At 39.5% G+C, this 25152-nt stretch overlaps 1 protein-coding gene across 1 annotated transcript; it reads left to right on the top strand.

Moving 5' to 3' along the window:
- The first annotated feature begins 10279 nt into the window (after positions 1 to 10279).
- On the top strand, positions 10280 to 24553 carry LOC145499577 (uncharacterized). Its single transcript, XM_081479106.1, has 13 exons — positions 10280 to 11130; positions 12062 to 12173; positions 13045 to 13190; positions 14133 to 14288; positions 14761 to 14843; positions 16029 to 16184; positions 16734 to 16838; positions 18430 to 18551; positions 20221 to 20556; positions 21229 to 21377; positions 22209 to 22406; positions 23317 to 23446; positions 24023 to 24553. The coding sequence occupies exons 1-13, from the start codon at positions 10280 to 10282 to the stop codon at positions 24314 to 24316; spliced, it is 2838 nt and encodes a 945-aa protein (XP_081335232.1). The 3' UTR covers positions 24317 to 24553.
- Positions 24554 to 25152: the final 599 nt, after the last annotated feature.

The raw sequence follows: 25152 nt of genomic DNA, 5'->3' as shown, positions 1-25152 counted from the left end.
ACCCTGTTATTTCCAAGAGAAAGCACTCTTGTTCCCTTCAGTAAGTCAGACCCCAACCACACTTCCTTTCTTTTCACTCGAGGATTTTTTTTATCTTTTTGTCATATTGAACTCGTAACATCTTGACAGGGATATATGCAACCGAGTGCGTTGTTCCGTGAAACACGAGTAGAAGGCATTAATTTTAAGGTGGCTCCGTACCTAACCAACGGAATTTAAAAAAAATGTCACAATGACTGTTTTGTGGTCTAGATAAAAATATATCAAAAAGAGTGCTTTTAAAGTTGTTGGCCTCAGAAGGTCAAAAATGTTGTACGTTTGACCTCTTATTAACGTTTCCATGGCAACGCAATTTGACGTCATAGCTATCTCTATTTGTTCCTGAGTAAAAGATGTTCAAATTTGTTGGAAAAGTCAACAAATCATCAAATATCGTAGTTTGTCGATGGCGTGTAGATCGATCGAAGCTGAAGACTGAGGCAAATAACTGATCTGCAAGCGACCGACAAATCAAAATATTTTGTGATAGCAGAGTTCACTGGAAATTTGTTTTATCATTCAATCTTCGAGTTTGCCTTCTCTGTATTCTCGTTGAATGTTTTATTTTAGCAATAGACCACTCTCTCTATGGGCTTACAAGCGCAATAAACCATGCGGGATGGTTGGAGAACACGAGAAAACCTTGTAAATCACGAGCTGTTTGCCGTGATTATTCAGGAATACACAATGCATCGAATGATACTAATTTAATAAATTTATTTATTCGCTTAGGAAAGTCCAAATATTCTCTAGGTGATGTTCAAGAAACAGCAGACGAGAGCAAAGGTTTTCCACCGAATCTATTTCTTTCTCCAGAAACTTCTAATTACTCTGACGAAGCTCTTCCTGAAAACAGCTTCTCTGAGTGCTCTGCCGACGTAATTGACCCTCCTCAATGCGCCCCTCCTCTCAGAGACCCGGAGTGCGCCTTTTGCCATTCAAAGTCTGGGACATTAAGGTTACCGTATACCTACAGATCGGCAATTTTCTTCAAATTTGGATTTTTGGGTCAAAGCAATGGTCGAAGAGTAATGTCTAATTTCTAAAAAAAATGAAAAAAACTAAATATTAGCGGAGAAATGGAGGTTTTACGTTATGGCTGGAAGTAAAAGTGCCCTCTTGATTAACAGCCCTATAACGCGTGTACAATCAACTGAGACGGCTTTCGCGGGAATATTACGTCTATGGATACCACGAATTGGCTGGCTACTCAGTTGATCACTGTTGATCAGCATTGTTAATCCAAGCATTTTTCGTATTATTAGGTGGAATTCTATTAAGTTATAAGTAAACATGGACCACGGAAAACTCCGTGGACCAGTTCGAAAAAGCAAAAACAGCGAAGAACGAATTAAAATACATCTCAGAGTGAGGAAGCGAAAGTTGGCCTCGCGGATGAAGCTATGGCTATCGTATCAAGCGGGCAAAAAGATCGAGTCAAGAGAAGAGAAAGGTTCTGTAAAAATTTGGGAATTTGACAGCGATAACAGCGATGTGTTAAGTCCGATACCAATGAATCGTCGGACATCTTGAGATCCATTCATTTATGTTATAAGGAATAAAGACATTGATGATGATGATCCGAATACACGCTAATCCACAGAGGATCCTTTACAGGCCCCCACTCACCCATATACCTTGGAAACAACATTCTGTAACGGGTCACACAAAGTCGACTCTTGGGTGTCGATATTGACGATAAATTGAACTGGTCAGCACATATTAAGGGACTAAAGAAGAGCTTCGTCAAAAAGTTGAGTCTCATAAAGAAGAGCAGATTTTTACCTAAGCAAGATCTCTTAAACCTATATTTCAAAGTTATAATCCCTGCAGTCACGTACGGCCCGGCATATCCGTATGGGGAGGCACGAATCACTCAGATGACTCCGACTCACTCGAAAGACTACACTGCAGAGCCGCAAGGCTTATTTTCAACTTTCCTAAAGACCTACCATCAGTTGAAGCCCTCGCCAGGGCCAAATGGGACACTCTAAGAACCTACTATAAGAACTCCATTCTGAAGCTAATTTATAAAATGTACTACAATGATTCACCACCCTGTATGACTGCACATATTGCAAAATCACAATCCTCCTATAATCTAAGAAACAGCCTTAAGCTGGAAATCCCTCATTTTAAATCAAATATCAAGAAATCCTCCGTATCTTACAGAGGTACAATTCTGTGGAATTTTCTACCGATTGGATGCCGAATGGCAAACAGTGTAAACAGCTTCTCTAAGATGATCAATAATCTTACTTTGGTCAGGGACATTAGCTTTGCGAATATATACTGCAGAAGATGACTCGACTGCCCAATGGTATACGTTTATTAGTCACATAATGTTAACAATTAGGTAATTATTATTAGCTGCAAATTTTTATGTAAACTAGTTTACATCTTACATTGTAAATTTTTTTAATTCTTATTTTGTAACTATTCTTTATTGTTTATTTATACACGACCCCACAAGCTGTAAGCTTAATTACTTATCGTGTTTAAATAAAGGTTACTTACTTACTTACTTGCTTATGATGATGATTATTATTAATATTAGCTTTAGTATATGACTTTTTATTATCATCATTATCATTATTTTAGTAGTATTAAACCTTTGAAATTTAATTTAGGAGAAAGTACAATTTTTAAATACACTTTCGTAGACCAAGTATATCTTTATTGTTTTTATACAAAAATGCGTTAGAAGTGGGGATACATTGTACTTTTATCAGACATTGTAATTAATACATTGTACTTTTATATACATAAAAAAAAAAACCAAGAGAAATTAGTTATAGTTTGAAATAGAGTATTTTTGAGAGTTTTATTATTATTATTATCGGAACATTATCCATGCGCATTTGCTCAGCCGCGTTTTCTTTTGCTTGTTTTCTTCGCCCAGGCACTCTAGCGTTCGTATCCGTTTTCGTCTTTCCCTTTTTGCCAGACCAGCTTCAAGAAAAACCCAGCTACTCCGCCTTTATCATGAGCACATTGTTAAACACAAGGGCTTTTTGGAAATTCGAGCGTAAATTTCACCGCGAGGTTAATGGTAGCATACTTTCCACGCGCCGATTGGCTCAGTGATCTGACAACCCAGTCGAAGGCGTTTCTGGGCGGAGTTTGTTTGCGAAGGAGAGATTTTTCTCAGCGCTGTTTTCTCGAATAAATTTTTTCGCTTGAAGCACACACTTTATAGAGTTACAACTCAAAGGGAATTTGTTCGATTTCCCTCAAATTTTGACAGTAGCTAGATTAACATAACAGTACGAAACAAAACCATGTGTGCGAATTGCATATTTCGAAATATTTTTTCTCCGAAAGCGATTTTTGTACGATCACTTCACATTTTTTAAAATCCTATTTCGAACATTTCTGTAACTTTTTACTGCAATTGAATATGGCAAAACGCAGACACGCTCTTTTAGCACTTTTTGTCCTGAAACCGAGGAAAATAATATATTGGCGAAAAACAAAATTCGCTTTGACTTGTAGCTTCAAAACGGTGATTAGGGCGCTCGCATTTAGTCGTCGTGAAAAATCGGCAATTGATCTTATTTCAAAATTCTTGGTATAGTTTGATAGCCAGCTCTGTAAACTTAAATTTTATATGGGGTTTAGGTATCTACAGCTTAAACGGACGCGCTACATCGCTTGGACGCGAGACACCCCTGAAAGTTCACAGTAACCTTAATCTGGGTCCTGAAAGGGACCGCGTTCCTGCGGAGTTTGGTCTATGCTATTAAGTTTTGCCAAATACTCGCTATGAAACTTAGGGAGTTACATCACGGTTTTCGCATCTTATGCTGGGAAAGGTAATCCTGGACCTGCGATGGACTAAAATTACATCTAACGGGGAGTAGAAATACTCCTAATCGCTAATGCCACAAAAACCGGGATAGGGGACGGTGCTATGGACCACTTGTTCCGAGACAAACTTTTTTACGTCAGCTAAATGATCTGATTTCAAGTTCTCGTTTTATAGCCTACTTCACAAGCAAAAACGTAAAAGTAACCAAAAAAAATGAAATGTTACCAGCACTGGTGAAGGGCTTTAGAGCTTGTGGTAAAGCGCTCAATCCGGAACCATTGTCATCCACACCGGGAGAGGTCCGGACCGTGTAGTAACGAGCACCAATCACAACCATTTTATCGTCACGTGTCCCGGTGTAGCGACCAGGTAGTCGATCAATGATGATATTCACCCCAGTATACTAAAAATAATATATAGATTTAGCCAAGCCTAAAGGCGGATCTTCTGGGCCGCTTTGTTCAAAACCCGATTAAGCTAACCCAGGATAAGCGAGAATTTTGATTTGAGTTTTGTAACTTTGCGGTGAGGTTTTCTGTTTATGTTTTTGGCCCTCTGTTTTGATTTTGAATAATCTCAAACTAAACAAGGAGCCCTTACTCTGAGGCAGTGAAAAACAGTTGAATAGAAGATAAAATTGTACTTCGATTTACTTTTAATCCTGGGGTTAACGTTAACCCAATTTCCGAACAACCCAGCCCTGATTGCAACAAATTAACCTGACATGAGCCCGCGATCTAATCGAAAACAAGTACTTGGTCAGTGGTCCACTTTAAAAAACACATGACTTCGATGAGCTATAAACCTGAGCCCGCGATATGGTCACGTAATACTTGTCAGCGGATACCTTGTTCTGACAGGTGTCAATTGACCATAACATGGATGTCAAATATTAAAGACGTACGCTGTAAACCAATACTTGGTATTAGCTGGAGTATGGCCGCCATGTAGCGCGACGTCGTCGTCGCTGGGCGCACGCGCCGCTAGCCATGTAGACCATGAAAAAAAATTTGCATGGGTTTCCATTTCTATGCATGCATGTGGTTTCGTTCCTATATTTATGGTGCTCAGCTTGGCGGCCCTTCGGGCTACCGGAGCTCCGCTATATATAGATTACTTCATAGAAAGTGCGATGTACGGATTTTTATTCACGAGTTGCAAAACTTTGGAAAACGAACGAGTGAGCGCAGCGAACGAGTGAGTCTTCCAAAGTTTTTCAACGAGTGAATAAAAATCCGCACAAAGCACTTTCTATGTTGTAATTTGTTTATTGTATATAATATATAGATTTAGGCCAGCCTAAAAGCATAGCTCCTGGGCCGGGTTGTTCAAAGCCCGATTAAGCTAACCCAGAAAAAGGTAGAATTTTGATATGAGTTTTGTAACTTTGCGGTGAGGTTTTCTGTTTATTGTTTGCCCTTCTGTTTTGAGTTTTAATAATCACCATATAAACAAAACAAAACAGCAAAAAACCTTTGTATGTAAGAAAAAGTTATAATTCGGTTAATGTTTAATCCTGGGTTAGCGTTAACCGGCTTCCGAACAATCCTGCCCTATTTCCAAGAAGTTAACCTAATATGAGCCCGCGATCTAATCGATAACCAGCACTTGGTCAGCGGTCAACTTAAAAAAACACGTGACCTCGAGAAGCTGTAAACTTGAGCCCGCGATATGGTCACGTGATACTGGTCAGCGGATACCTTGTTTTGACAGGTGTCACTTGATCAGAACATGGATGTCCGATATCAAGGAAGTACACGGTAAACCAAGGTTGCATGTCTCTGTCAACCTATTACTTGGAGTATGGCCGCCATGTATGTAAATACAGAGTGAAATCTTTTCGCATGTACCTAATCACTCTGGGATTTAATCATGTAATGGCGGCGCTTCGCGCTGTGCAAAGACAAATTCGGACTCTGACTCACACTGTTTAAATATGAATGTTCCTCCTTGAATGTTGTTGGCTTTCTGATGTTAAATTTACTTCCTCGCTTTCTTAAATGGCCATTGATTCTCAAACTGAAGTTCTAGCGCTCAAGATGTTGGTTATATTCCGCTGCTGTTTTTCCGAAAGTGAACTAAAACGGGAAGCCGAAGCCATGCCCTCGAAACATAAACTTCAAGCGGGCGCTGATTTCAAGACCGCGCTTCTCAGAAGCCATTTGAGTGCTTAACTCTGATTGGCTAAGTGATTCTACTCTGAACGGTGATTGGTTATATTTTCACATGGGACGAACGCTATACGCGAAGCTGATTGGACGTATCGCCTTTTTCACATGTAGAAATATAGCACATACAGAATTTAATTTGCAAGGTTTATTGCTTAAAATTCTCGCTATATGTACAATAAAACATCTTAACGGACGCATTTATTTACGTATGGTGGTAAAACATGAGAAATTGAGGAATAGAACAGATTGCCGAGCCCCGTAATAGTTATTCCAAATCTACTTCAAGTTTGATTCGTGTTGTTCCGATGTTGATGATAGAATGTCTTCCCGCCTACGAGTAGATCTGCTATTCAGCTCACAGTATTGTTCTTGACCCGATATTGAAAATGGACATAACAAAGTCATGCTATTTATATGTCACTGGTTCATAACAATTAATGTCAAACAAAAGTTCCTTTGACAATAGGCCCACAATTCGCTTCAGTGGCATAAGAAGGAATCATGCCAGAAGTTGATGTTGCCAAGGCCTTGTGCTGATATTTTTGCGGCTTGATAAAAAAGTACTGAAGTGTTTATAATGAAGACGCAAATCAGCCGATACAAAAACAGTCTATTATGGAAGTCAGTGGGTTTCTACAGTTCTTAATAATAAGCTATAATAATGTGTTTATTTTTAACCTCTTGCAGTACACAGGGACTGGATTACAGGTTTGTTCTGTACTAAATAAGACTAATATTATACTTCAATATAAATATGATAATGCAATATAATCATTAATCACCGAATCACTGTACCTATGACTCTCAACAAAAGCTATTGTGTCACAACTGTGGCATACTTGTTTGTTGGCTGTGGCACGGACAATTAAATTCCTAGGTCTCAATGAGTGATTGGTCTGTACATCAGGTATATGACTTTTAACGAGCGTATAGACATTAATCACTGAAGTCAAAGTACAAATAAACTTGCAACACGCGGAAACTCCACTTTCCTGCAGCGATTGTATGTTAGCCATGCGAAGCGCCTCACTATAATGTAAGCCTGGGATTGTTATACAAAGGGCACGCCTTTGGACCCTTTCGATGGTGTCAGAAATGTACAGCGGCAAGTTAGCGAAGACTGCACTAGCATATTGTAGAATAGACGGTTTGCATGATGGCGTCATTTGACTACAACTACCAGAATCCTTCACTTTTTCTTTTTCTTATATTAATTAAATCAATTGTTATTTAAACCCCACTGGGGCTTTAAAATTTAAATAATTAATACAGAAAAAACGAAAGGAATTCTGGTAGTTTTAGCCAAATGACCATATCGTGCAAATCTGCTACTGGCCTCACAAGTGAGCAGCATACTGTGACTATGTCAGAACTGAGGCAAATCTCTGCGTTTTAGTGACCTAAGAACGTAGAGTCGTCGGTTGGCCTTTTGTGGTATGGTGGCATACCACAAGTCGCAATGTACCGTCTACTTCAGATCGTCACTTGTATACACACCGAGAAACTTAAACCTTCTGACTTGCTCTGAGATGGTGCCGCTTGTAGCAATGGACAGGCATTGATAACTGTTATAGTGCAAAAAGTTCACAGACATAACCTAGCATTTAGTTGGATTAAGACACGTATTGTTGCTACTTGCGAAGCGCTAAACTTCAGAAACTACGTAACCCAACAATGGAGGGGAGTTTCTAGGAACTACCTCAAGGACCGTTAGATCGTCTAAATATTTGGCCCGAGGGCACCTCTCGAGAAGAAGGTCGTTTCCCATCACAGCAAACAAGACAGGACCCAGTTTCGTCCCTTGTGGTATGAATCCATTGGGCTTGAGATGCGGCGATGAGACAGACCCAGTCCTGAAAAACTGTAACCTGCCCTCCAGGAAGGACGCGATCTAGCGCTGTAAGCAAGGGTGGAGGTTGAAGCTGGTGAGCTTGTTCAACAGGTTGTGGTGATCTATGAGATCAAAGCCCTTCCAGAAGTTCGCAAAGAACCATTAACCCAGCAGTTGCCTGCGTCCAAAGCTTCCAATACAATATGCAAGAGTGGGGTTGCGCACTACCGCGAATTGTTTTGTATCCAGCTGGCGTGTGATACTAGGCAGCACCCTGACGTCACGGCGGCCATGTTGGAGATCCTAAACAAAGAAACGACGGCCATGTTGGTGCCCAAATTGATCCTCCGGGATTTAAACTCTATTTTTATGCAAATCTCTTTCTTTGTTTCGGTGAGAAAACATGACTGCTGATCCTCGGCGAGGACTCTGTTTAGGTAGTGGACAGACTGAAGAGCTCTTCATTAAGGTGGCTCAACTGGAACAGTTTCCAGCAATAATGAGCCGTTATAACCACTCTTTAACACTTGATGCTACAACCATGGTATAAATATCTGCCTAATCATTGGTGAACACGTTGTTATCATTTTCATGACACAATAGGTTACCATAGCAACAGTATGACCTGCTTAAAACAGCCTTAATTACAGCTTTTGGAGACTAATAATTCAAAAACGGCATGGTGAAATTTCGTATATTACCAAATTTTACTAAGCATGATAGTACGTAGGGTACAGAGCCACCTTAAAGTTTTGAAAATTTAAGGTAGCTCTGAACCTATGTACAGAATTTTTTTTGGAAACTGTCATGAGCCACCTTAAATTAAACATTATGCTACCTGATTCTACAAAAGTATACTTTATATTGGCAACGTGCCATGCAATGCTCTAATGAACTAGAATTTTTCAACGTTTTAAAGAACGATTATTATATCACTCAGTTACTGCAAGCGCTGTGATTCGTCAATTTAGCTGGCGGCCCGCTAAAATTTAAAGCTGTTTTTGTTGTCACTTTCTTATGTATTGCATTAAATACTCTATTCTAAGAGATGAATTTTACAGAAAATATCGTTCCGACTTTTAAATAATTATCTCCATTCATCGGTAAACTTATAAGTTCTACAAATCATTATGTAGCCTTATAATCATTACTGTTTTAGTTTACAAGAGCTTGTGCAACACTGTATGTTGTTGCTAGCCGTGCAGATGTAGAAGACCATAAAATGATGATAAATAATATCACCAAATAAATGCTGTGTTCACGGATGAGGCCAAGACATGTCTTCATTCGTTCTTTCTTGCCCAGCCCTTGCACCGCAGGGTAGCGAGCTGTTCACAAATTTCGTTGCCAGCCCAGTTTTTCCTGAGAAATGGAGTAATTTTAATTACTAGAGCTGCTTACAGGGGAGGTGCAGTGGCCTCATGTTTAGTGCGCTCGACTCCGGAGCAAGCGGTCCGGGTTCGCGCCCTGACCAGGGACATTGTTTTGGGTTCTTGGGCAAGATACATGACTCTCACAGCGCCTCTCTCCACCCAGGTGTATAAATGGGTACCGGCGAATTTAATGCTGGGGGTAACCCTGCGATGGACTAGCATCCCATCCAGGCGGGAGTAGAAATACTCCTAGTCGCTTTATGCTGCAGAAACCGGGATAAGCTCCGGCCTGATGAGCCACATGGCTCGTATGCAGACTTTACCTTTACCTTGCCTTATTTACCTTATTAGCGTTGTATGAGTTGGAAAGGGACGTCCTTTGAGTGAAGTGATACTGGGCCAGTATCAAAATATCGTTAAGACCAGTAAGGGAGTATCCCGTGGACTTGCCCTCTTTCTCGTTGAGCGGTTAAGGCTAACATCGTACTCAGCCTTTGTCGATGCCCGCTGAATCGTTTAATCTTAGACAAGTAAAACGGAATGCTTGTGATTCGTAAAAGAAGCAATGTTGATGCGTTTAGTAGACATCCGGTGATTTACGCTGCCTTGTTATAGAGAACGCTTGATCGGTTTCGGGACGGTTCATTAGAAAAGTGATGGGGGGTCGGGGAAAAAAAAAATCATGGAAGGGAGGGTGACTGAAAAAAAAACAGTCATGCAAAGAAGAGGTGAAGAAAAAAATTCCTGCCGAGTTAATTGCACAGTCCGGCTCTAGTACAAACTGAACCCGCCTGAATGGCACCTTGGCAGCCACTTCCAGTCTTTACTGCAGTTTTAATTTCTTGATTTATGCTGCCCTGTTGTCGAGAACGCTTGACCGGTTTTTAATATCTGTGGTCGATAATTTTAGAACCCAGGTCTCTCGCGGAGCGGATTCTGAGAATTCGGCTTCATTTTAGTTCTCAGAAGTTACAGTTTGCGCGAAAGTTTCTTTTATATTTCTGTTATAAAAAGATAGTTTTTATATCTCTTTTTAACTCCATCGAAAATCAACATGACAAGATACGACAGCCAAGGCGTTCCAGTGTTGAGTTTTCATAATCCAGCGGGAACGATTCTTTATCCTATGGGTCTTTACACTTACGCTATGGGAAATACAACAGCTCGAGACCTAACGGAGCTGCTGGGAACTTCGAAAGAACAACATTTAGACTTATTGCTTTTAGCGTCTGGTGATATAAGGAATGTTTTGTGCACTGTATCAGACCTTTCTTTGAGAAAACGTCTCGAGCGTCCTAAAAGTGTGAATTTTCATTTAAACGACTACGATCCATCGGTGGTTGCTCGCAATGCTGTGCTTGTAGAAGCCGCTTGTAAGATAAATCCTGATATCCCAGCAGATGTAGACTTCCTATGGAATATCTGGTATAACCTTGCAATATCGAAAGCTCATTTTGACAGACTGCGAAATGTTCTCTCTGAATTGCTGGAGAAGGATTTTGAGAGCGACGGGAGTGTTTTAACGTTTCAAGATAGCGCCGTTCTTAGGGAATGTCGTGACATATGGAAAGACTGGAGGGATCTCGATCTTGAAGTACAAAGCATAAAAGAGAGTAGAAACAGGCTAATCGAAGAGCGAAGAAAAGAACTGAAATTCAGTCGTGATGACCAGTGCCTGTCTGTGCTAAGCCAAATGGTAAAGTTGATCTATGAAGAAGCACTAGACCATTTTTGTGAACCAACGTCGGCAAATCCACTTTACGACGAAATAAAGCACTGGTTAAGCGAAGGTTACACAAGCGATGAATCGGACAAGACAAACCCAACCTTAATTCGTCCGTTTGTTCACAAATGGAAGCAGCACTATGGTTCTTGTGCGTTCGAAAGCTATCCGCCTCTTGAAAGGTGAGCCACGTACTCGTCAAGGCTACCAATGCCTGATCTTCAGCTGATTTGGCAATTATTTTATGTGAGCGATTTCTTCTAGTTTTATTTTTGTACAGGTGAATTTTGCCTAAAAGAGGGCCGTATTATTCCAACCGACGTTTTGTAAACGTTATAACGAAGTTCCTCAATTCAGCCTGACCCGGAAATACCTGATGTTGTCTAATTGCAAAATTGTTGCTATTCATCGCGACCATTGTTACCTGTTTTGTAGATAAAAGACTCCTCCTCTACACTTCGAATTTCGGTTGGAAACTAATCTCAGCTCAACTCAACGCTTTTATTGTGTTCTATTTACAGTATTTTCATTGTAAATCTAGAATAGCACATGTGAATTGCAAAGAGAAATATTCGCAACGCATATGGTTTGGGAAAAGACTAAAAAGATATGTGCCTGGTAACCAGACTAGCCATTGGCTTTCGAGCTGGTTACCACCATTTTAAGCTAAATGCGGTAGTAACAAAAGTACATTACAGAAATCTGAGAAATATTACATCGTTTTGGAAACTGTCTGCGGTGACAGATATTCAAAAATCACTCGCGTATATCGTGTTTAATTTACCAGCTGGTACACTTACTTCCGGTGTTGTGTAGTGTTATGACAGAAAAAGAATGGAAACGTTTCTATAGAGATTTTAAAAAGATGTAACATTTTACTTCTTTAGAGAAGAGTGAGTTCCAAATAACCTTGAAAACACAAGATCAAGTTAAAGTATATAAATCGCAACGAAAATCATTGCTTTTAAAGTTGACAATCAGCCAAGCGAATAAAACTGTCGACAACAATAAAACTTCAGTCAGTTCAGCAGAATCGACCTCAAAATATTTTTGAAAGAAACACATTTCTACCATGTACCCATGATGAGAAACGATTGCTTTCTCTTTTTTCAGACAAGACCTCGAGCCTGAATGCAAATCGTTGGCAGCTGCTTGCAAGGAGCACCTAATGCTGTGGGTGAAACGCTTCCAGGAACTGAAGAAAAATCACTCAGCAACTTTAAAGGCAAGTCATCTTTCCGCAGCTAGGATCCGATTATGACTGTGCTCTGAATAAAGTATAGTCGGGAAAACGCAACTGGGGACGGCGAAGTATCCAATGCTAGACGCACTAAGACAAATGTTAAAGTTAGTGTCATGACGCGAACCTGAGCAGAGTACGGCGGGGGTGGTGGTGACACTAGTAGTGGTGGTGGTGGAGAAAGGGGGAGGGTTGTAAATCAACATTACACGCCCTAAGAAAAATGTTAAAGTCAGCAATATGATGCGAGCCTGAGCAGCGGCGGCGGTGGTGATTGCGGTGGTGGCGATGGGAGGAGGAGGAGGGGAGGGTGTGGGAGGGGAGGGTGGGGGAGGGGGGCGTGCAGCTGGTGGCGGTGGTGGCGGTGAAAGGGTCCCATCTTGCAACCCGCAGCAACAGCGTACATGAACTTGCCACGCCAACTCGCATCTTGGTCACCTCTGGCAAGTTACCCAGTCCCGTTCAAAAAGTCTGATTATGCTGGACAAAAAACGCCAGTCGATGTCACGCACGGTGGACTTTTAGCACAAACTCTTTGTTGTTTTTCTCCTTTAGTTTCCTTCAATTTAAAGGTAATTATGTTCTTTGCAAAAAAAAACAAAAAAACAAACAAAACAAGGCAAGACTGAATTTACCGGAACAAAGCTCCCGTAAAATCCTACTAATTCTTAGAGCTCGTTTAGAGGTCCCAAGTGAAATCTTGTGTTTGAGGTCAGTCTTGAGAAAGACTAATATCGTTAGTAAGTCTTTCTCAAAGCCACTCCAAACTGGAGTCGATTACACTAGACGACTTACTGGTAGCTATATATCTGTGCGACCTGTGAAACTTATTTTTGATATTTATCTTCGTTGCCAGGTTATCCTGTGGAATGGCGATGCACTTGCCCTGTGTACTAGTGGCCTCCCTTCAGAAAGTTTGTTTGACGTCATCGACACAAGTAATGTCAGTGATCACATTGGCTTGCTGAATGTTCTCGTTTGCTGTGCCCCAAGGCTTAAATTGTATGTGAAAAAAAATTTTGGTTGCTGTTATTGTAATTTTCTCAATACTACAAGAAGGCTGATTGCTCTTAGGGTAGTCGACCAGTGCGTGACTTGAAGGACCGAGCGAAAACAACGGCAGCTTTCATGTGACTTCGAAACCGGCTGTGACGAAACGATAGCCACACTTCAACTAATAAAAAGTGTTGCCGCTATTGACTGTTGCTATTTCCAAGAAAGTCAAATTAAGGAGGGTCATATTTCTTCCGGGGGGACTATTTTGGGTATTTACCAGCCACTTTTAAATTTCATTCATAATAAAAAGAACATTACACGTTAGCTCGAAGATATGAATTTTATGTTCGAGTGGCAAGAACAATATCTCACGATTCCGCTTCGCAATATCTCACTTGTGAGATATTGTTTTTGGCACGAGAACATAAAATTCATATCTTCCAGCTAGCGTGTAATGTTCTTTTTATTATATAGACATACTGATGAGGGCGTTTTTGACGATTTTCCGAAGATTTTCGACCACTTTCCGAAGATTTCCGAAGATTGTTCAAAACTTGTCCGAAGGTCACACAACGTTGCCGAACATTTTCTGAAAATTTCCGAAGATTACCGAAGATTACCGAAGACTGCCGAAGACTTTCGAGGAAGATCTGAAGATATTTCGATCATGCAACAACGAATTTAAGAACAATTTAAGAGACAAACTTGATATCAGTGAAATCATCGATATCCTCACTAGTGAGGATATTGAAAATACGCCACTCGAGTCCCGGATGTGGTTTCGTATGAATTTTACGAGTGGTGTATTTTCCAGTAAAACACTCGTGTCTATATAATAAAAACTATTATCTTTGTCTTCAGGGGATCGCTACTCACGGAGGTCCTCGAAAGATGGGAAGATCGTTGCCTCCAAAAAGTTATTGTAGGCATGTTGCTTTTTTCCCCTAGGCCAAACACATCTCTCTTGTTTACATCAAGCTTGTTATGGAGTGATGATTGTAAAGATATGGAGGAGTATTACTACAAATGTGTTGGTGTTCCGCTGCCACTTCTCCCGACAGTTCTTGGTTTGAAGCTGGCTGTTGATCTTGAGCTGGGAAGCAAGTACGTGAGACTAATACCCCATATACACCAACTAAACTAGTTTTCTGAGTAACTGATTTTTAACCTTGAAATGTGTTAAACATGCATGTTGGTGTGAACGGGGTATAAGTTTTTTAGTCCAAATTCAGTCCAACACTTCTCTTACGCTCAGGGGGACGCGGTCAGGCGCAATGGTTAGAGCAGTCGACTGCAGATCAAGCAGTCTGGATCTGAGCTGGTCAGGGTCGTTATGCTCTCACCACGTTTTGACACCATCTGTGAAATATGAAAGGGGAAACACACGGACAAATGGAGTATTTTTAGTAAATAATAAAAACATTTGTTGCAGGATTTTCAAGATTTCACTTGAACTTAACGTAACATATCAGAGTATAATCTAAGAATCACAAAATCAAGTCCAACTTCATCAATTTACCTGTCTATGTCTAGCTACATCTAGATCTGGCTTTTTAAATTTTTTTTATTGGTACAGTAAACTGCCGGACAGAATTCAGAGTAAAGAAGAAATTCTTTGCTGGGTAAAAGCGGAGCATAAAAGGACGGTGCTGACGATAGGTTGGTTTATAATGTATGAAATTAAAATGCTACATCTGTTTTCAAAAAAAGCTCATTTTACTCAGCTATTAATTTTGAACTTCGAATATTAAAATTCTTTAACTTCCTCTGTCAATTCTCTTTTTCACACGTCTTAAATGGAAAGTTCGTATCCCAACGTATTCCTAACGTGACTATTATCTTTCAGTATCTGACTCATGTAAACTATCTTTTTTACGAGTATTACAACGTCAGTTGATTGGTGAAATTAGAAAGGCGCATTATATTAAAAATGATTTTAATAATAATGGTTTATTTATCAGATCCACGAGGTGGCTCTTCTCTGTTAAATTACATTATTTACAATTGAAACAAATTAATTTATTTACAATTAAAATGGATTTGAAATTACAGTAAAATTGACTAATTACTCTGTACTCTTTTATATAAAAATTTCCTTGAAAGTCTTAAAAAGGTTCTGTAATCATTACAGTTTCTAATAAATTATGGTAAATTGTTAAATAGCTTCGACGCATTATCTTGGAATTTGGCGTTTTCGGTCGGAGCCTCTAATCTATTGGAATTGCTTGAGCGCAGTTCCTTGCGACATTGCCGTTTTATTATTTTTACATCATCTGGCCAAAATTCAGTGTTATGCAAAGCTTTAAAGCATGATTTCAGGAGGTTGAAATCCCTTCTCTCACATGTCGGACGTTACCCCGAAATATCTGATGCGAATTAACTAAATGGAGTAGCTCGTGACTTACTTAACTTTACTGAGCACTTCTTCTTCAAGGCCCTCGTAATTAAGTTGCAATTTATTTTAGACTGGTTTTCACGTGCGTGTCGAAAAGTAATTGGTTTTGCATTATTACTCGACACGATTGGCTAAAAGAAACTCGCGCTTTACCCAGTCAGAAGTAAAACCAAAACTGATCGCAACTAGTTAGCATACGTTTTGCCGCTCTAACCGTCAGCGACATGTATTTACTATGAGTTCTGATTGGTTCATTGGATTGCATATGTCCTTTGTGATTGGCCAGAGTGTTTACTTTGGTTTTGGTGTTAATCTACGACACTCAGTTGAAAACCGCTCTATCATACACTCTACTCATTTACATAAGATTTGATCGACATCATCATTATCAGCAAATATATTTTTACATTCTGCTCATTGTTCTGTTATGTGTACATTGGCAATTGCAGATAAAAGCAGTGGCGTTGCACAAGCCCTACTTCGGCTGGCTGAGCGGTGTTTCAATCTACTGAACGAAACACGCCAGCAGTTTGGTGTTCAATCGCCCTCGCCACTGACCCTTCTTCGAATTATTCATCAGATACAACCACTGGTCAAAGGAGGAGGTTATGTTGAATTTGAATATATGGAAACTAGTAATGTTGGAGAAGAGAAGAGTAGACGAGTAGGGGTGGATGTTACAAAAGAGATCTGTGTTTGGCACTGTCGGTTTTCACCAAGATCGCCTCAGAATACCAGGCTGAGTTTTGTCACGCGCATAATGGCCACTATCACGTTGTGTTCTTGGACAAAAGAATATAAAAATATAAGGAGAAAACATTTAAATCTGGCCCCGGTTGTTCGAAAGGTGGATAACGCTGTCCAGTGGAAAAATCACTATCCAGTGGATAGCGTGGTTTGTTTTTGTCAACACTTATCCGCTGGATAACATTATCCAGCCTTCGAACAACCGGGCCAGATGTATATTTAGAGATAAACTGTGCGTATGTTAATCTTGCAGGTAAATGTTTCTGTCACTGCTTCTAGCACTGACTAGTTCCAACTGAATTGATACGTATTATATTTGTCGAAACTTTTATCTTCTTTCCATCTTGTATGGATTTATTCATGGGTATTACGTGTTACAAATTTGGCGTTGTAAATTTATCTTTCAGCCACTCAGATATTTGATCTTCTTGAAAGTGAGCTACCTGCCGATTTCAACAGAAAGTTTGGTCTGTCTTGGAATTTGTTAAAAGCATCCGTAGGAAGCCACCGAGGTAAGGCACAGTATCCTATTTACACTAACAAATTAAACTGAAGCTCGACATCAAAAAGGAATTAAGGTCATTCCTCACATTTGCATTGCGCATCCTTACTGCGCATAATTTATGACGTCATTAGCGCGCGCTCGTGCACGCGCATATTGAAAACATGACGGATTTGCCTTGATATTGAGCTCTGTCAGTTGAAAAATGGCTCTAGCTCACCAACGAGCACGGGCACCCCAATTTTTTTTCCCGTCATTGTAGTCAACTAATCATAAGCGTTGCGTGATAAAAGACTGATCTAATTTCTATTGCTGAAAATTGAATAAATAAGAAAAATAGCAGATACACTGTGGTCTTTTCTATTTTGCAGTCGGTAACCACGTCAAGAAATTTGGTTCAAATTTTTAATCAAGGATTTAGCTTTCTGTCTGAATCAAACTTAAAATGTTTATTTGTGTCCGACACAATGTATTGACTGTAGTTTAATGCGTGTTCTTATGAGTCTGGGCTCACAAAGATTTTACAATTACTGGGAACGTGTTTTTACAATAAGCATTAAATAATGCCAAAATGGGGCATTTTCAATGCCTCACTGCTCTTTAATGAGCATGGGCACCCCCCATTTTTATTTCAAAATTGAAGTTATCATATGACAAATATTCAGTGGACAAAGTTTGAACAAAAATCTATTGTCACTTTTATTTCGGGGGAATTACCTTAAGATAAGCTCCCCCTTTCGAACGTTTCATAATGACCTTTCTGTAAGCAACTTGTTGTCAAGACTTCATCATAATAAATCGAAGTAAATTGGTTAAGAGTGGTTTTCACTTGAGTGTCGAAAAACAATTGGTTTTGCATTTCTACGACACATTGATTGGCTTAAAAAACTCGCCCCACTTTTTCATCCAATCAGAAGTTATAGCCAGACAAATTGTGACTCGCTCGCACACGTTTTCTCGCACTTCACGTCAGCTGCATGTATTTACCTTCCAGTTTTGATTGGTTTACTGTATTGTCTGTGTTCTTTGTGATTGGCTAGAGTGATAACATTGGTTTTGGTAATATGCATAGAAGATATTAAAGGGGCAGTGCCCCGAGGATTTTGACCTTTGTTGGTCAAAACTGTGTACAATACCTTTAATTTATTTGCAAAATAATTCTATAACACAGAGAGCAAAAACCAACCAAATTCTACAAGGAGGAACAAATCAAGAACTATTCTAGTGCATCTTGGAAACAAAACTTTTCGAAACTTTAAGGTGGCTCTGAACCCCACGTGCAGAATATTTTAAAACTTTTTAAAAGTTGCAACTTATCCTGCTTATCAAAATTCGACAATAAAAAAGTGGGTTTCATCGTATCGTTTTGGAAATATAAGAACTTAAAGCTAAAATTAAAGGTTTTTTTAAGCAGGTTATACTGTTCCTGTTATGTCACGAAAATGATACCAACGTGTTCCCCAGTGATTGCGCGGTTTTTAAAAACCATAATTGCAGCATCACCTAATGAAAAGTGGTTATTATGACCCAGCAAATTCTAAGTCTTGAAAAGTGCTAGAAACTGTTGTGAGCCACTTGTTTATGTTTCATCCTTTTTTTAGAGCCTATAGTTGAAATAAAAGCATCCTCCAAGATATCGGTGGCCTCTTGGTACGAAGGAACGCCCATCCCGATGATTTGTATAGAGCGGGAGCACAGCGATTTTGAACGGCTTCAGTCACAAGTCAGTTAATTACAGTAAATTGTTCTTTTTTTTTTCGTATGGTCGGCTTACTTCTTGTATGGGGTGATTTAAAGTTGGAAGCTCTTCTGTGTCTCGGGAAACATCGAGATTCTCGGGAAAACAAAACTAACTGTTACCCTCGGGACAAGTAATTAAATGTATATCTATAAATAGCCCAAAGAAAGTACGCGTGCTGATTTAAGACGATAACTCAACAGAAACACAGAAAATTATCGTAGTCACTTTGTTCGTTATTTTTTCTGGGCTGTTTTCAAAAAACCTTAAAGACAGAAAACATGTTCTCAGTGTATATATCGAGTTATAGAAACACGAGTGGAAGTTTGGGAGAGCTCGAAAAAGCTGTGGAAACACTCACCTGTCGGCTCGTGTTGCTACAGTATTTCGTATTCTCCCAAAAGTCCTCTCGTGTTTCTATTGAACAATTAGATTATGAGCTCGAGATTTCTATCACGCGCTATAGTTCACCACCAAATTTTCTCCGATTCTTATTGGTTTAAATTGATCTCGTGACGCGATAGTGTTAATCCGCGGAGAGACACTATTAGCCCATAGTGCCCGTCTGAAAAAAATACCCGGATGGATAGTACTCGTCCGTGAAAGGTTTTCCGTAAAGTAGCGGGCTTATAGAAAATAAACAATTGAAATTACATTATATGGGTTGTTATCCTTTTTTCAAAAAATTTACATTTGGCTTTTCACGGCTTTCATCTTAAAAAGTTAAAAAATAATTTAAAGTGATTTTTGAACTGGCGCGCGGAAGAAAATTTAGTGGTGAACAATAAAGACAATAGAGTGTTAATGTCTCGGAACTATCGGTATGATAGTTGCGCTTGGAAAATTGATGTCCATAAAACTCGCATATTTTTCCTCGAAGCTTCGCTTCTCGGGCAAATATTTGTTTTAAGAACATCAAATTTCCGCGGGGCAACTATCAGCCGATAGTTCCTCGACATCAAACACCCTATTGTTTAAATAGAAATCGAGAGCGAATAATCTAATTGTTTTAGTATAAATCTACTTGTCGATCAAAACTTTATCCAAATCCACTTCGAAAACGTTAAGAAACGACTGCCATTATGTTAACAAGGGCACACTGCTAAGCTACTCAGTATCTATCACAGAATAGATAGTGAGTAGCGTAGCCAGTCAGAGAACGGCATTCGTGATAGAACGCTGGTAGATTTATACTAAAACTCGATAGACACACGAAAAATAGTTTCTATTTCTTAAATGTATCTGGAGTTTAGTTGAATCTAACGCGTGATCTTATTGCAATGCTTGATGTATTGTCACGTGGTAATAGCTAAATCTAAATGTAACCCGGTGTATATTAGTCAGAGACAGCAAACCAATCAGATTGCTTGAAACACCAAGATCTTGGAGTCGACTGGAGTGTGTATATACCAATCGATGACATCCCTAAGTGATGTCTCTCGATTTTCAAGGCTTGCTTTTTACGCTCTCAGGTTCAGCTTTTGTCCCAAATAGATAACTGTTAGAATACTGCTGGATTTAACAGAATTAATATAATATGTTTTTCAGTACAGTTGGCCAGTGTCTGATACTGAGGCTAATAAATCGAAATTAGTTAATGTTTACATATTTATCAATGTAAACTGTTGTATCCATTTCATTTATCTTATTCAAGTTGCGTTTAGCTATGGGTGTGCCTGTAGAACCGACCATTTCAGTAATTTACAACAGCTTACGATATGATGACAACACACACATCGTGACATTCCATCTGCGTGAAAAAGACTGGGATGAGCTGAAGTCAACTTCCCGGATGTGGATCTCGTCAACAGCTGATGATCTCTTGATCTTGTTTAATAACTTGTTTCAAGTCATAAATCGTGAACCAGTTCCACTCGGAGACGAGATCGTTAAAAGTGTTCAAGTGGTTGATCCACTGGAGACATTTGGTTTGTTCTCGGTACAAAACTTCACCGTAAATGAATCCAGTGAAAATTGCCAAGTACTTAAGGTAAGTCTACATCTTGTCATGTGGGAGGCGCGGTGGCCTCATGGTTAGTGCGTTCATCTCCGAATCGAGCGGTCCGGGTTCGAGCCCTGGCCGAGGACATTGCGTTGTGTACTTGGGCAAGACACTTTACTCTTACGGTGCCTCTCTCCACCCAGGTGTATAATTGGGTACCGGCGAAATTAATGCTTGGGGTAACCCTGCAAAGGACTAGCATCCCTTCCAGGGCTTTGCCAAGGCTTTGCACTATGTCATAAATGTGGCACATTTTCTTTGCCCTCCACTACAAAACAACAACTTGAAATCACAAAGGTTTGCGTATTGTTGAGAACGTGAACCACGACGGTGTATTTTTCATGTTTCTATTCGAAATTGAACCCTGCCTTCCCATTTTTATCTAAGGATAGTTCTGACGCCGTTAGACACACTGAATCAGTACAACTGGTCATGTCAATTTAGTTGATGCTGTCCAAGGCGTCGCACTGTTTCATGCGGCGTACTCAAAAGCAAACTTTGCAAGGTTTTCAGCGAGTGTCATAAGTTATGTCTGATTGTTTACCTGTTGAGAGTTATTCTTCTTCCCTCTCTAAACACGTCGGCTGTCTCCCTGGTAGCAATTAAATCGCGTATAAATTTTTGTGTTAAATGGTTACACATTTCATTTTCCTTTTCCAGGCACTAAAAGTAGAGGAGAACACATTCTCATACTACGCAGAACTTGAAATACTGGACTCGGTAATCTGCAAAGCGAAAGCGATGAAGATTACTTTCCATCCAGAGAAATGCCCAACCGAAGTCCAAATAGACTTTGAGGATGCTAAAGGGTGGGTATCATTTTGAAAAATACTGCCAATTGAATTGAATTTTCAGATTATTTTTATCTGCAATCCTTTTATAAATGTAAAATTAATTACAGATTCTTATTTGTTGTTTTTGTTTTTGTTGTTTTTTTATCATAATAAATTTATTTTATTATGTTTGCTTATACTTTACAATACTTTGGCTGTTACGTTGCACTAAAACAGTACAATAAAGGCTACATACATTACTTACAGTACAAGACAGCTTCTTCACCCTACATACTATAAAGAATCGATTTTGAACAATTTTTAAAATTTTGAGGGAAAACAGATGATTCAGTGAACCAAATTCTGTTTACTTCAACAGATTAAACTCTAGATTGAAAGGCTCATTTGCGAAATAAACGTTTATAAGGTAGATGTCAAATGCTGAGGCGTTTAGAATAGTCCTGTTTTTGTGTTTCCCAAAAGTGGCATGAAAAAAAAAAAAAAAAATGCCCGCAAATTATACACAATATCCAGACAGACAGTCAAAACCAGCGAAAGAAAAATTGGAAGGAGGGGGGGGGGGGGGGAAGAGACTCCTATATAAAAAGGACAGGGGCGCTCGTTGAAAATTTTGAAAAGAACCCCTATTAAGGAGGTACCAAGATTCTGCTTCGTGGGCGTGGCTTGAAATTTTTTCAACCCTTAGGGGTACCAATTCTAGAACAACAATTAATCTCCTGGCTCGATGAGTACCCCCGTTCCTTTTTTATTTGCGGATCCCCCGGAGATAAATCCTCTAAAAGGAACACAATGATTCTTCATACAAGAAAACAGAACTTATTATTTGTTATTTCTTCGTTCTGACAGAGACCCTTTGCACATGTACTTTTCATGTTCTGTCGATGTAAAGTCTTCAAAGTTCCAGATTTCAAACACGCGCGGAAGAGTACTTTGTCACATCCCCAAGAGAGAAGATGGAACAGTAGGAGAGCTTGTGATACGGAACCCGGGACCAGTTCCCTTCCATGCGTTGCCTTTATGGGACGCTAAACTGGACGACTTGAGGTATGCGTGATATAATGCAAACAGTACGGGGAACAAGTACCCTCGTTTTTCAAGACTACAATCGTGGACAAAAGTCCTTGGGACACTTATGTAATTTAACGAATTAACTGAAGTTTGAAAAAAAGCGCTGATGTCCTTCTAAAAACGCGTTACTGTTCCCCCTCCCCACCCAATACAATGTTGAAAATCAGAAGAAATTGCTGGTAGTAGTTTTCAACATTGTATGGGGGGTGGGGGGCGAGGTTTGGCAGGTGAAGTAGTATCGCGCCTGGCGTGTGCGCAAAAGCGCCAAGAGTGCAAATTTGTTTCAAGACGTTTGTCCCTGATGTTAGGCTCGCTGTTTTCGTAAAATGTTGCAATGAAACATGATTATTGTTTATATCGCAATGTAGACATGGCAGAGTACTCGTTCGAACTCGTTCTATAATTTTAATTGCGTTTAAAAACAAAAACAACTATATACTCTCGCAGCGTTTCTACCAAGATGACGATTCACCACTAAATAAGGGCACTTGTTGCACCGACTATATAAAATGATTTTTCCTTCATGCGGCCGCTTTCTTTTTCTCCACTAGATCGACGAACGGACCGCGAAAGACAGGAAAAATAACAACAACAAAATAATGAGAGGAAAAACTGCTACTTAAATAAAATTAGGGGTCGTCTGAGTTTTGCACGAACATTTATCTGTTTGCTAGTTCACTCAGCTTCTCGCTTATCAAACTTGAAAGAAGGACTGTTCATGCAATTAGCGCAACTTCAGGCGATTGCATAGCGATCGTGGCGATTCTACGGATACCAGGCTTGAGACAGCACGATAAATTTGGATAGAGAAGTTATCCACCCTTGTTCTCAAATGTCCTCTGAACTACCCTGAGTGATTTTCTGGTGCATTTGATTTCCATTTCAGAGTATGCGGTAGAATGTTTCGTACCAAGCTTGATTTAAAGTTGAAGGAACAAAGGAAAAGTGGTTCGCCATTTTTTAACCTGAGAGAAACCATTTCCATGATTTTACTCAACCATATAACAGACCCCGAGGTATGTCTAGAGGCACTACCATTCGTTAACATTGCATTTCAATAATCTTTATCACGATTTTGGATTTTCTCGCTGAGTTTTGATACCTCTTCAGGAATGATCTATTATAGACTGTTAGGAGGCTCTCTGGCCGAAAAGAGGATGTGGAGAGAGGGAAAACAATCGCGAAATAGAAATGTAACCACGATTCCTTTACTTAAAGAAGCTAGTCACGGTTTGCGCTTCTTGAAGAGTTAAGCCTAAGTTTTTCAAGTTCGTGGTTTGTAATCCATGTCAATCTTCTTCATCCTTAACCATCCTTGTACCTTTATGGTTTATTATTATCTCTTTGGTGTTTTTCTATCCGCTTAGTACACTACTATTTGAAGGTTTCCTTCAACTTAAAGAGGATTTTGGACGCGGCCAAAATAATTCAACTAATCGTACGCGTGACGTAGCTCCTTTAAGAACCTATGAGATACTATCCTGGATGACTGGAACTCCTCGAACTGGTAACTGTAGATGATAGACCCACACGACCGTCTTTTCCAATTTTTTTTAAAATAGTAATCTCTTTGTTTTTGTTTAACTCAAAAGACACGGATGATACAGTGCGTTGAGGAGAGAGGAATCATCGAAGAACCATATCAGACACCAGACGACATAGTGCGCAAGAAAGGATTCATTATCTTAGTACAGAACGTGTACAAATGGAAGAATTTGCCCGTCGCTAAAGTTGTTTTCAGTGATTGTCAACGGTATGCTGCCATGCTTCGCAATAATCCAACAGACTCACGACTATTGGAAGCCTACTTCAACCGTACGGTTCTACATTTGATACAAAGAATTCCCGCTGATCAACAGGTGAGCGAATACGATAAGCGATGGTAAGCTGTGTTTTAATTTATTTTTGAAATGGAGTAGACTTTTTTTCTTACAAACTTACTAAAGTAAGTTAGTAGCGACATAACTCAGTAGCTCCAAGTAACATGGTGTTCTGGACATGTTGATCACGATATCAAACTTTTGTCCCGTCTGGTAACATTTAAGTAATTCTAAGGTAGCCTACAACAAACATAAGGTGACTTTCATGGGTCCTTCGTGCTGGAATGGAAATAATTGTGACGAAACTGTGGATAAACAATTTGAATTTATTTTATTACATTCAAAGTAATGATATTTCATGACGCCTTTGTTTCAACAGGAACAGAGCTTGTTTCGAAAAATGCTGTACACAAATGCAGCTAGAGTCGCCCAAAGTGGATCTGATGTCTGGACAGATTCCTTCATAACCCTGTTATTTCCAAGAGAAAGCACTCTTGTTCCCTTCAGTAAGTCAGACCCCAACCACACTTCCTTTCTTTTCACTCGAGGATTTTTTTTATCTTTTTGTCATATTGAACTCGTAACATCTTGACAGGGATATATGCAACCGAGTGCGTTGTTCCGTGAAACACGAGTAGAAGGCATTAATTTTAAGGTGGCTCCGTACCTAACCAACGGAATTTAAAAAAAATGTCACAATGACTGTTTTGTGGTCTAGATAAAAATATATCAAAAAGAGTGCTTTTAAAGTTGTTGGCCTCAGAAGGTCAAAAATGTTGTACGTTTGACCTCTTATTAACGTTTCCATGGCAACGCAATTTGACGTCATAGCTATCTCTATTTGTTCCTGAGTAAAAGATGTTCAAATTTGTTGGAAAAGTCAACAAATCATCAAATATCGT

Source organism: Orbicella franksi, chromosome 10 (assembly GCF_964199315.1).
Source record: "Orbicella franksi chromosome 10, jaOrbFran1.1, whole genome shotgun sequence".
Lineage (NCBI taxonomy): Eukaryota > Metazoa > Cnidaria > Anthozoa > Scleractinia > Merulinidae > Orbicella > Orbicella franksi.
Note: the sequence above shows the minus strand (reverse complement) of the source record. Positions and strands in the feature narration are given on the sequence as shown.